At 38.0% G+C, this 14,380-nt stretch overlaps 1 protein-coding gene across 1 annotated transcript in view; it reads right to left on the minus strand.

Annotated features, from left to right (window-relative positions):
* The window catches only part of SMCHD1 (structural maintenance of chromosomes flexible hinge domain containing 1), a 129,379-nt gene that overhangs the window by 102,825 nt on the left and 12,174 nt on the right, over positions 1 to 14,380 (minus strand). The window contains exons 4-5 of the mRNA XM_027088813.1: positions 10,611 to 10,693; positions 9,818 to 9,948 (exon numbers count right to left, since the gene is read on the minus strand). Coding sequence (XP_026944614.1) covers positions 9,818 to 9,948; positions 10,611 to 10,693 — 214 coding nt within the window. The remainder of the gene's footprint in view (positions 1 to 9,817; positions 9,949 to 10,610; positions 10,694 to 14,380) is intronic.

Below are 14,380 nucleotides of genomic sequence, written 5' to 3' on the forward strand. Positions count from 1 at the left end.
GAAAAAATCAAAGCAATACTTAAAAATTCCTCCTGCAAAAAACATACCACACCCAAATGGTTTCCCAAGTGAGTTTTATCAAACTTTCATAAGTGGTTAAAGTATAAATTAATACGATCACTTTGGAAAATAATTCGCCATTACCTTGTAAGTTGGAACATTCATTTTTAAATCCTACAAATTCCCTCCTAGGCATATACCTAAAACTTACGTAGATTTGGACCAGGAAACATATATAACATACACACACACCCCATATATAAGATAGTACTGCTAACAATTGCTAAAATTTGGAGGAGAAAGCCAAATGCCCACTGACTGGAGACTGGATAAATACAGTGGGATCCCTTTTTGGTATATACTAAAGATAACATGGTTATGAAAATGAATGTTCTACAGACCCACACAAATATGCAATCTTAGTAACCTAATACTAAATGAAAATGCAAGTCCCTTGTAGATCAACATATAGTATCATTACATTTTTTCATATTATCAAAAACAAGCAAAATTAGATATATACATTTAAAAAAAGGAAATAGCTAACCCATATATATGGAATCTAAAAAAAAAAAATGGTTCTGAAGAACCTAGGGGCAGGACAGGAATAAAGACACAGACGTAGAGAACGGACTTGAGGACACAGGGAGGGGGAAGGGTAAGCTGGGTTGAAATGAGAGAGTGGCATGGACATATATACACTACCAAATGTAAAATAGATAGCTAGTGGGAAGCAGCTGCATAGCACAGGCAGATCAGCTCGATGCTCTGTGACCACCTAGAGGGGTGGGATAGGGAGGGTGGGAGGGAGACACAAGAGGGAGGGGATATAGGGATATATGTATACGTACAGCTGATTCACTTTGTTATACAGCAGAAACTAACACACAATGTAAAGCAATTATACTCTAATAAAGATGTTTAAAAGAAAAAAGTAAACAGAAAAACAATACAAGATACTTGTTAACTTTGGTGGCGGGGATGAGGAGGACACAGATATAAGTTACAGTATATTCTACTTACTGGATTAGGTGGCAAAATTCTGGTTATTCAGCTTATTAAACTTTTCAATAAATAAACTTTAAATGGGCATGTCCTGCATTGATACATTGTCATAAACCAAGAATTAATTAAATTCTATGAACAAAATGTCTATTAAGAAAAATAAAGAGTTAATAGGTTCTAAGACTTTAATTACTATGATAATACTTCTAGGAAATATGCTGAAAATACCCTCCCCTAAATATTCTCCTTAAAACACATATGGGGAAGTATAATAAAAGTTTGGGAGGGCAGAACTCAGAGATAAAACAATATATACATACTTAATCTGATTCAAAACTAAGGAATTCTGTTCACTGATTAGGAATGGACACACTTAATGACCAAGCAGTAAGTTTCCTTTTTCAACCTTTTCCCTAAGTTTCCTTTTCCATTCATGAAAGCCTAACCTAAGCAAAAACCCTAATACAGCAAATAAGGCTGAAAATACTAATTTCCAGTAGGTTTTAGACTTGTGTAAATGAGTCCAGAAAATTCCTATATCCACACTCACGGGCTATATAGATCTCCCTTCATGAAGATAAATATAATCTAAGATCTTAAGAAACAATTTTGCATCACAGAAGGAGTCCTCTGGAGAATTTAGAAAGTCGCCTCCCTCAAAATAAATTTCTATGACAGTCTAAAAAAGTTTCAGAAACTATCTCATTCTTATTCTTCATACAATATAAGAGGACACTATATCTTTGTGAAACAATAGTATTTATTAGAAAAGAGAAGCAAAATCTGCATGAAAATGTATGATAAAAGGTGTAGAAGGTAAGAAAAAGGAATAGGAGAGACGATCAAATTAGTAAAAAGAAACAATGTAAGTGATTGCCAGGAAATATGGTAGAGAGACTATGTATATATATTTAGATCTCACTATCTCCAATCTATCACAGGGGAAAAAAATCAGCCACAATGAAGAAAGTAACAAATGGTCATAGGTAACTAACTGAGCTTCTGGAATACACATGTCTCATCTCGATACAGATGTGTCTCATCTGTGAGACACAATGGAAATAACCAAATTAAAGTAGGATGCCTAGGGCTTCCCTGGTGGCGCAGTGGTTGGGAGTCCGCCTGCCGATGCAGGGGGCCCGGGTTCGTGCCCCGGTCCGGGAGGATCCCGCGTGCCGCGGAGCGGCTGGGCCCGTGGGCCATGGCCGCTGAGCCTGCGCGTCTGGAGCCTGTGCTCCGCAACGGGAGAGGCCACGGCATGAGAGGTCCGCGTACTGCAAAAAAAAAAAAAAAAAAAGTAGGATGCCTAAATCTACATTCTCTAAATTCAAGTAAGTACAAATATCTACTTGAAAGTTCATCTCAATTGCAGACAATTGAGCTTTTTCTTTAGGAAAATTAGGGAAAATCCTGTTGGGAGTCCATTTCTACAACCTAAAAGTGGCATGGGAAATGGGCCATGTGGCATGCTATTTTTATTTTCCCAAAAACGGCTGACTGAGTTGAGAGCTTTTTAATTGCCGAGCAAGTTTAAAGTGCATAATTCAACACACATCTGAATTATGGCCACCACGCTGACCTAACTGATGTCACCCTTCTTTCTTCCACAAAATAATTAAATGAACACATAGTATTACAACAAGGTTCTAGGTATCTAATTTAACTTATGATTGTAACAGTGCCTCAGTCATGAGCAAATTTCCTAGGTCCAGGTAATGTTCTTTACCTTAGGGGTTTGGATTAGACCAGTGTATGCACTTGTCAAACATCAGTTAACTGAGTGATCACTTCCAGAAGAACCTATGAAAATCCACTCGTTGATAAACACAAAACAACACCCGAACAAATTGTCAAATTCAACTTTTTCAGAACTGCAAAAATTAACTTAAGTCTTGCAACAATCCAAGGAGTGTTTATTTAAGACACATTGATGAGTTTTGGTAAAAACTGCAAGCTGCTACTTTTTAACATACCCTCTCCCATTCCCCTCTCACCAGGTCCACAGAAGCCTTGAAAACCAACAGCCCTGCAATCATGTTGAAAACAGCTTAGGAGTCACTGGAATGTGTTTGGAGTTCCCCAAAAGCTCCTTCCCCATAGAATTGCCATTATTGGATCTGACAGTTCCATAGAAACTTCCACTTGCAGGGTTTGTCTTTATTTGACCTAACTCAGAACTTGCTCACTGTGAAAAGCATTTTCCTTGGGTCATTTGTCAAAAACAATCAGTGGCAGATGTTTACCATCAAAGCTGACTAAGGCAATGAAAACAGTTTGGAGAAAACAAGAATCTGGGCAAAAGCTTAGAAGAAAAAGCTGGGGAATAAAAGGTCCATAGTGGGTTTTTTTTTTTTTTTTTTTTGCGGTACGCGGGCCCCCCACTGTTGCGGCCTCTCCCGCTGCGGAGCAGAGGCTTCGGATGCGCAGGCTCAGCAGCCATGGCTCACGAGCCCAGCCGCTCCGCGGCATGTGGGATCTTCTCGGACCGGGGCACAAACCCGTGTCCCCTGAATCGGCAGGCGGGCTCTCAACCACTGCGTCACCAGGGAAGCCCCACAGTGGTTTTTAAAAGCTCCAACACAGTGATGAGTATCAAGGTCACACTCATGTGCAGGATTGTATACATACTCAAGAAAGAACTGAGAAGGCTCTAATCTCTTATTTCTGGTTGACTTTGAGGTTTGGTGCAACCAAGAGTTAAAGGCTAAGGCAGAGCTGTAAACTTCCTGCTGGAACAATAAAAACAGCCCAGTATGCACACAGAACCCCTTGGCAAGAGCTGTAACACTTAGTGGTGCCAGACATTCAAGGAAATGTCTGATCAGTTGACCACCAAATTAACTGAGCAGAGACTTAAGGGGCAACACAAGATAAAGAATACAGGTTTTACAGAATTAGTTTAGGGAAGTCACTACACAAACAACAAAAAGACAAAAGCAACAGTAAGCCCTGGGGAGAGAGATAAATCTGATTTCCAGATTTGCCACACTATATAATTTAAAATGTCCTATTCTAGGGACTTCCCTGGTGGTCCAGTGGTTAAGATTCTGCGCTTCCAATGCAAGGGGCACGGGTTTGATCCCACCTGCCAGGCGTGGACAAAAAATAAATAAATAAAATAAAATGTCCTGCTCTAAACAAAAAAACTATGTGCCACACCAAGAAATATTAAAGTCTGGCCTACACATAGGGAAAATAGCACTCAATAGAAACTGTCCCAGAGAAAGCCCAGGGATTAATTAGACTTACCAGACAAAGACTTCAGTCAGCTTTTTTATAACAAATGCTGGAGAGGGTGTGGAGGAAAGGGAACCCTCCTATACTGTTGATGGGAATGTAAATTGATACAGCCACTATGGAAAACAGTATGGAGGTTCCTCAAAAAACTAAAACTAGAGTTGCCATATGATCCAGCCATCCCACTCCTGGGCACATATCTGGATAAAAATATAATTCAAAAAGATACATGCAACCCTATGTTCACAGCAGCACTACTCACAATAGCCAAGATGTGGAAACAACCTAAATGTCCATCAACAGATGAATAGATGAAGAAGATGTATACACACACGCGCGTGCACGCGAGCGCAATGGAATACTACTCAGCCATAAAAAGGAATGAAATAATGCCATTTGCAGAAACGTGGATGGAACTAGAGATTATCATACTAATTGAAGTCAGAAAGAGACAATTACCATATGATATCACTTATATGTGGAATCTAAAATATAACACAAATGAACTCATCAACAAAACAGAAACAGACTCACAGACATAGAGAACAGACTTGTGATTGCCAAGGGTGGGGATGGGAGAGGGATGGAGTGAGAGTATGGGATTAGCAGGTGCAAACTATTATATATACGACAGATAAACAACAAGGTCCTACATTATAGCACAGGGAGCTATATTCGATATTTTGTGATAAACCATAATGGAAAAGAATTTTTTAAAAAAGGAATGTTATATATATGTATAACTGAATCACTTTGCTATGCAGCAGAAATTAACACATTATAAATCAATATTTCAATTAAAATTTTTTAAAATAAATCAGCTATTTTAAATACATTCAGTGAACTAATAGAAATTATGTCTAATGAAGTAAAGGAAAGTATGAGAACAGTATTTTACCAAACAGAGAATATCAGTAGAAACAGAAACTACAAAGAACCAAACAAATTCTGGAATTGAAAAAAAAAACAACTGAAATGAAAAATTCAGTTAGGTGGCTCATGAGCAGATATGAATTGGCAGAAGAAACAACCAGTGAACTTTCAGGCAGGTTGATTGACATTATTCAGTCTGAGAAACAAACTGAAGAAAAAAACCCCATCAATGGAGGGGATAAAGATGAGCCACAGAAGGACAGGAGAGGAAGACTATTTGAATAATGGCCAAAAACTTCCCAAATTTGATGAAAACATTAATCTAGACATCCAAGAAGCTCAACAAACACCAAATAGTATGAACTCAAAAACTAGACATGCCACAAACCATTAAAAGCCAGAGAAAAAAGAGAATCTTGAAAGCAGAAAGAGAGAAGTGACTAGTCACATACAAGGGATACTCAAGATTAACAGGTGATTCCTCATCAGAAACTATGGAGTCAGAAGACAGTAGACTAATGTATTCAAAGTGCTGATAGAAAAAGACTGTCAACCAAGAATTCTTCATTCAGCACAAGTAGCTTTCAAAAGGGGGCACAGGTTCAATCCCTGGTCAGGGAACTAAGATCCCATATGCCGTGTGGCGTGGCCAAAAAACAAACAAAAACAAAATAATAGGGGCTTCCCTGGTGGCGCAGTGGTTGAGAGTCTGCCTGTCGATGCAGGGGACACGGGTTCGTGTCCCGGTCCAGGAATATCCCACATGCCGCAGAGCGGCTGGGCCCGTGAGCCATGGCCGCTGGGCCTGCGCGTCCGGAGCCTGTGCTCCGCAACAGGAGAGGCCACAACAGTGAGAGGCCCACATACCACAAAAAAAAAAAAAAAAAAGTAAAGGAAAGAGATTAAGACATTCACAGATGAACAAAACCTGAGGGAATCTGTCATCAGCAGATCTGCCGCAAAGTAGCTACTGAAGAAGAGTCCCTTGGACTAAACTGAAGAGACACTAGAAAGTAACTTGAATACAAGAAAAAATAAAGAGCAAAGCAGAGATAACTACATAAATAGAAAAAGACAGTATAAGTGTATTTTTTACTTCATGTGCGCGTCCGGAGCCTGTGCTCCGCAACGGGAGAGGCCACGACACTGAGAGGCCCGCGTACTGAAAAAAAAAAAAAAAAAAAAAAAGAAAGGTGTATAAAGCACTAACTATAAAACTGTGTTGACAGGGTTATAATGTATAATGATGTCCTGTATGTGAAAATAATAATACAGAGCAGTGGGAGGGGAATGGAGCTATACAGGAGCAAAGTTTGTGTGCATTATTGACATTAAATTGGTGTTAATCCAAAGTGGACTGTTATGTATTAAAATGTTAATTGTAATCCCTAAAAAAACAACTGAAGAAGTAGATTAACAACTATTCAAAGTATATTAGCGACGGCAAAGAGAGACAAGATTGACTACAAGTGGTTACAGGGTTTCTTCTAGTGATGAAAATGTTCTGGAATTACTGGTGATGGCTGCACAACTTTGTGACTATATGAGTTATATTACCATAAAAAAAATTTAATGAAGATATACTTAAGACAGATGTGAGCCTTTCAATGTAAATTTTACCTCAAAAAAAACCCCTGAATTCTACATAATGATACCAATACTTAAAGCAGCAGGAGAAAGTTTACTGATATCTGTAATTTATTTTGAACTGAATCAAAAAATGAGATGACCTCAAGGTTAGTCGGATAAAAAGATACGTGGTAACGCAACTGTCAGTGGTAGAAACTTAGTATGAGTATCTTGGGTACTGACTGTAGAATGTCAACTTCTCTGTATATTTGAAAATATTCATAAAATTTTGAGGAAAAGAATAGTGTTCAGTAAACATTCAGATCCACCTTGTGGACTGTTCTACAACTAGCCTGAACTCTACCAAAAAAAATGACAATTTCATGAAAGACACAAATGTAGGGAATTATAGAATAAAGGAGAAAAGAAAGACATGACAAAGGGGAAAAATCTGAATATGGACATTAGATATTTTGAATCACTGAGAAATATCTTGGGTATAAAGGTATTATAGCTATTTATGACAACACTGCTGTGAAGGAAATAGATGCTACAGTATTAAGCAGTGAAATACCATAAAGTTTGCAACTTACCTTCAAATGATTTAGGGAGAGAAAGTGTGTGTGCTGTGTGTGCACGCATGTGCACACCCACACATACATAAACAGATAGAAGATAACAAATGTGGCAAAATGTTAACATAAATCTAGGTGAAGGATATATGAGTGCTAATACTGCTCTTTCAACTTATTTGCTGGCTTTTTATTTGACGTTTTTTCAACTCATTTGTTGGTTTATTTGAAATTTTCAAAATAAAAAAGTGGAGGGAAAGGTAGTACCAAGGTGGGTGAGAGTTAGAAAGAATATTACCAAATTAGAATTCTCACCTCATCTCCCTCTACCCTCCCCTTCATATGCACTTAACAACACTGGTCTCCTCTCCGTCTCTCAAACGAAACAAGCTGATCACAGTTTCAGGGTCTTTGCATGTGCTGATGTTCCTTCTACTTGGAATACTCTTCGCCCAGATTTTCGCTTGGGTGTTTTTTTCTAATCATTCAAGCCTCAACTCAAATGTAACCTCAAAGAGGCTGCCCTCTTTTCTAGTCACCTTACCTAAAAGAGATGGCCATCAGGTTCTAACATATTACTCAATATTTTCTTAACCATCAGTAACTGAAGTGCTTATACATTTTTTGGTTTACTTTTGGCTTTTCCTCTACTACAACATAAGCTACAGTCAAGATAGTCAGCTTTTTTGTATTTGTAGGCTGTCCTTCCTTTTCTTCCACCGCCTGTCTCCTATGATACCCATCCTTATATCCAATAAAAAACTAAACTGGAAGCAGTAAAACAAATGATAATTTTTTCTATAGGAGTAGAAGCTAGAGGAGTGAGGGGGGTACAACTGATGCTAACAGAAACTGGAGTGGGTTAAGGGACTGATACTGGACTCAAAGACAGTATGAGTACATAACAGCTATAACAACAACTGACTGTTTACTGATACAACACCTATAAAAAGCTAGGACCTATAAAAAGCAGAACATGCAACAGGTAGATTTCTACCAAAAATTAAAATTTCCCTAACATTTGAATTAAGTTTAAAAGTCTGTGTTGTGCTAAAATCTAGAGAAATCTTAATAAACTGTAGGCTCTACTTCTTTCTACTCTTCCACTTGATTTAACTAACATTTTTCTGACCTTTTTGCCCCAATCTACCATCTGTTCTCCTTTCATTTCTACCTAATATTTCTATCTTATGCTAAATTCTATCTTTAGACTATGAAAGATGTGATCTTTGCCTTCTTTATGGCTATTTTATAAATCCTTGAAGTGGCACATATTCAAGAAAATAGTGAAAAAGAATAGTTGCAGAAAAATCTGAAGCCACGAATGAGAAGTAATAACTAAAATGATAGCCTGTATTTATTGACTGCTTATCACTTGCCAGGCTCTAAGGATTTTACAGGTACTAATAACTCACTTGGTTTTCACAAAACCTTATGAGGTATTATCCCCATTTTACAGACATGTAACCTGAGATAAAGAGAAGTAAACTACTTTGACCAGTGTCATACAACTAGTAAGGCTAGAATTCAAATGAGACCAAATGATTCCACAGCCCTTGTTCTTCCCTTATTGCTGCCTCTCATCATGGCATTGTAAGTCTTTACAATTTTGATGAAAATTCTGAGAGTGCTGAAATTTCAGAAGTGAGAAGGCAAATGTGTTAACTATATTAATTTTACACATTATTGAGACTGGTCCTTAAATTTGGGTGACTTTCCTTGACACAGCAGAGAGAAAAACAGGACACGAACAAATACTAACTACTTAATAAGAACACCAACTGATTCTTCCCTAATGTGTTTCCCGAAGAACACAACATAGCTGCCATAACTATCGTATTTAGAGCCACGAGGTTGGATGGAATCACCAAGTGAGGAATTACGAGAAGATAAGGGACCAAGGACTAAGTCCTGAGGCACTGAAACATTAAGAAGATGGGGAGACTTCCCTGGTGGAGCAGTGGTTAAGAATCCGCCTGCCAATGCAGCGGACATGGGTTAGAGCCCTGGTCCAGGAAGATCCCACATGCCACAGAGCAACTAAGCCTGTGTGCCATAACTACTGGGCCTGCACTCTAGAGCCCACAAGCCACAACTACTGAGTCCATGTGCCACAACTACTGAGCCCGTGTGCCACAACTACTGAAGCCCATGCACCTAGAGCCCATGCTCCACAACAAAGCCAAGCCACCACAATGAGAAGCCCGCACACCTCAACAAAGAGTAGCTCCCGCTCGCTGCAACTAGAGAAAGCCTGCATGCAGCAACGAAGACCCAGTGCAGTCAAAAATAAATAAATAAATAAATAAAATTAAAAAAAAAAAATTCCTATATACCTCAGGAAATGCAAAAAGAATCATTCGATGGAAGGGTGCAATGTGATTTATGCAGTTTTGACTATTTCTAAGTATTGTTCATAAAAACTTTATTATAAAAATCTAAATAAATATGCTGATAACATCAAAACCGCCAATGTATCATGTATAACTAAAGAAATATGAGTTCTTATCCTCATTAAAATACCCAGCTGCCCATAAAAAAAGTGAGTAAGGTTTTCTAACCTTTCAAAGTCACCTTGCCTTGTAAATTTTGACAACCTATACACGGCCCAGTTGTTAAGCTGTTTAGAGGTCATTCCTCTTCCATTATCTATCACTGCAACGGCAGGTTTTCCTTGTGTTTCATCAAAATGCTATGAAATAAAATAAGTTCAAAAAGATAGGAAAAGTCAAATCAATATTAAAAACAAGAAAGGTTAATATAAAAAAAGTGATTCATTGGGCTCACTCATACATTGCTGGAGGAAGTATATATTAATACAACTTTCTGAAAGGCACTTCAGCGGTATGAATCAAAGGCCTTAGAATTCTTCATGTCCTTTAACCCAGAAATTCCATTTCTCAGAATTTAGCTTGAGAAACTAATCAGAGATATGTACAAAAATCTATAAGGATACTCATCACGCCAGCACTGCTTACAATGGCAAAAATATAGGAAAAAAAATCTAAAAGTTCAACAACAGTAGACTGATTACATTATTTATATTATAGTCAATAAACCAAACTGCAGCAGTGGTATATTATATTGCAGAATATTCATGATATGGCTGTGTTTACAATGTACTATTAAGGGAAAATAAAAGATCACAAATAACAAAATGTACACTATGATCACACATACATGTATACATATATGCATAGAAAAAGGGCACGTGAAAAAATTTTAATGACTGAAGAGACATCAGATAATTATTTCTACTTTTAGTTTATCTTTCTTTCCTAATTTTTCTCCAATGAACCTGTAGTACTTCTATAAAAGGACAAGTTAAATTGCTTTAGAGTATTATTTCCTTACCAATTTGATCTGTATTCTTCTAACACCAGTGTTACGAGACGTGGCAGACAATGAATTATCAATTAATTCTGCAAGAGCAAATGCTGGAAGAGAATGAGAAACGTTATTGCTTAAGTTTTCCCTCCTAAATACTTCATATAAAAGTTCAAAGTAGAAGAAACTCTGAAGTACCTTAAGCCATCACTTTTATTTTCCAAAGAGCTAGAATTAAAGTATTATCCTGATCCTAATGACACAAACATAATAAAGGCATCACCAATCACCACCAGCATAAAAAAGCAGTCACCAACCCGTACTTGCATGGCACTACACATCATGAGTCAGCCAGCCATGATTCCTGGCTTCAAGGAGTTTATAATCTAAAGACAGACATACACACATAAGAGACAAACAGAAGACCATAACCATAAAATCAAATAGTAGTCTGTGGTATGTAATTACATCATGCACAAGTCAAACGTAAGCACATTTTGAGATATAAGGACAACTATAAAGCAACTATAAAAGTGTCTATTGAGAGCTAATTTAAATACAGATATCTCAAAACAGCAACTTGTGAAATGGCAGAATGTATCTGCTTAACTGACACAAAACTGCTCTTAATTTCCTACTACAAAATCAGCCTGACCTTCAGTTTATCACTGGCTCGGCATCGTTCCTAACATTCTCCTTTCTCCAGGGTCAGTACCCAAACTATTCCTCACTTTTATTCCCTTAATTAAAAGGGGGAACATAATAAATTAATGTCTCTTCCCCTGAGGCGTAACCCAACTTAAGCGTAATTAACCCACAGAGTAGCACTCCAGCAAGCACTTCCACACCCTCAACACTCAGGGGATGTCTATGTTTATAAGCTAGTTAGAAAGAAGTTACCACAAATCAGATATGTATAAAGACCTGGTGAAGGGTATTAACTAGGAAATGGAGAAGTAGGGACACTGTAGGAAATGCGAGGAAAAAGAGTTAAGAGAAACCTCAAAGAAAGAAATGAGTAGAATTTCGTATATGATTAGATATAAAGGGAGAAAGAAAAAGAAATCCAAGGTGGTTTTGAGTACTTGCTCTAGAAGACTGAATAAATGGTCATATTTTCCATAAAATTTGGAAGGAGAAAAATTTAGAAGGGAGGAAAGAAAAATTCAGTTTTAGATGCGATGCCCTATCACTATATCAAGCTCAGTGAGTAGAGGTGTTCCACAGAGCTGGAACAGACTATGCTTAATAGAGAGAGTAAAGACAGCCAGAGATAAATGCTTCATTGACACAGAATAGTTTAGGCTTGGGTAAGTTCACTTCAAGTATAAAAAGATCAACATGACTTAAAGAATTATCCACCATACAGTCAACAATAACCAGAAGTAGCATCAAAGGCACAGGAAACAGAGGCAGGGAAAGACCCAGGAATTTAATGTGAAGTTACAGAAATCAAAGCAGGAGTTTAAACCGTGATATTCTCTGCCTATTCATATAATGACAGTAGGAATGAAAACCCATATAACCAATCTGGAAGGTAATTAATCTATATCAAAAGTCTTAAAAATGAATGTATCTACTGACTCCCTGATTATACATTTAAAAACTTATCCCCAGAGAAAGAATTAAAGATTCATTCAATATGCAGATACTTAAACCCTTTCACCTAGATTTACATGTTGTTAACATTTTGCCACATGGCTCCTATGCATTTTTTAATTTAATTTTTATTTTATATTAAAGTATAGTTGATTTACAATGGTGTGTTAGTTTCAGGTATATAGCAAAGTGATTCAGTTATACATATATATAAATATATATATTCTTTTTTTACATTCTCTTCCATTATAGGTCTGTGCTATATAGTACGTCCTTGTTGATTATCTATTTTATATATAGTAGGGTGTGTATTTTAATCCCAAACTTATAATTTACCCCCCACCAAATGCATTTTTTTTTTTTCGGTATGCGGGCCTCTCACTGTTGTGGCCTCTCCCATTGCAGAGCACAGGATCCGGATGCGCAGGCTCAGAAGCCACGGCTCACGGGCCCAGCCGCTCCGCGGCATGTGGGATCCTCCCGGACCGGGGCACAAACCCCTGTCCCCTGCATTGGCGGGTGGACTCTCAACCACTGCGCCACCAGGGAGGCCCCCGCAAATGCATTTTTGACTTAGAATATTTCCAACTTACATGGGTTTATCTGGTATAGAGGCATAAAGGAAACATAGTTTGCAATTTTAAATAGGGTGAACAAGATAAGTTTTGTTGAGAAGGTAATAGAAAAACAAGACTTGAATGAGGTGAGGGACTGAGACAGGGGCTATCCAGGCAGAGGGTCCTAAGCTGAGAATAAAGCTGGCAGTGAAGAGGAATGAACAACAAGAAGAGTTGTGGAAACAGAGTCAGAGAGATACAAAGCACAGCTTCTAAGACCATGCATGTAATTGTAAAGACGTCGGCGTTTACCCTTAGTGAAACAATCTGACTTCTCAAACCTTACGTGTACAGGCATGAAAAGAGAGAGACGAGGCCACTGTATAATCTCGGTAATCTATGATGGTGCCTCAGACCTAGTGTTACCAACAGAAGTAAAGAGAAATGCTCATTTTAAGATAAACACTGATGATAGTGCCAAAAGGATTTTCTGAAAGATTGAATGAGACAAAGAATCAATTGGATTTTTGGTTTAAGCAACTAAAAAGAACCAAAATTAATTTGGATGGAAAACTATGTGTAGTATATTCCCATCTTAGATATCCTAGTAGAGATGCCACATGGGCAAGTGGATAGACAAAACGGATTCAGGAGGTAAGTCTGGCATTATTTTCAATATTTAACTAAAAATGACCATTTCTCACTACCTCCATTTGGGAGTCACTTCCATAACTATGGTATTTAGAGCCATGAGATTGGATGGAATCCCCAGTTGAGGAATTAGGAGAAGATAAGGGACCAAAGACTAAGCCCTGAAGCACTGACACATTAAGAAGATGGGGGGACTTCCTTGGTGGCGCAGTGGTTAAGAATCCATCTGCCAATGCAGGGGACATACTTCCCTTGTCTGGGAAGATCCCACATGCCGCGGAGTAACTAAGCCCGTGCGCCACAACTACTGAGCCTGTGCTCTAGAGCCCGCGAGCCACAACTGCTGAAGCCTGCATGCCTAGAGCCTGTGCTCCGCAACGAAGAGTAGCCCCTGATCGCCGCAACTAGAGAAAGCCCACGCGCAGCAACGAAGACCCAACGCAGCCAAAAATAATAAATAAATAAATTTATTAAAAAAAAAGAATTAGTCACAAGAACATTCAGTCATTTGTAACAATTAAAAAAAAGACTGAAATAACCTGAATGTCTAATAACAACAGTACACTGTTCAAATAAATTACGTTATCTAAATACTGTGTAACCCCTAAAACAAATATGCATTGACATGCATATTAAAGATGTTCATTACATTTTAAATAAAAAGGTAGGTTAAAAAAGTATGCATTGGGAATTCCCTGGTGGTCCAGTGGTTAGGACTCTGTGCTTTCACTGCTGAGGGCCCGAGTTCAATCCACGGTCAGGGAACTAAGATCTCACAAGCCATGCAGCGCGGCCAAAAAAAAAAAAAGGATGCATCATACAAAACCATTAAAAAAGAAAAAAAAAAAATCAAACAATATAAAGAGGTCTGAAATGATAAACACCGAAGTGTTGGTGGTAGTTACAACTGGGTGGTAGAGATAGGGATGTTCTTTATGCTCTTTTTGCTTATCTATGTTTTCTAATTTTCTACCAACTCTAATGCATATA

This window comes from Aethalodelphis obliquidens, unplaced genomic scaffold, assembly GCF_003676395.1.
Source record: "Aethalodelphis obliquidens isolate GAN/ISIS:26980383/991018 unplaced genomic scaffold, ASM367639v1 scaffold63, whole genome shotgun sequence".
Lineage (NCBI taxonomy): Eukaryota > Metazoa > Chordata > Mammalia > Artiodactyla > Delphinidae > Aethalodelphis > Aethalodelphis obliquidens.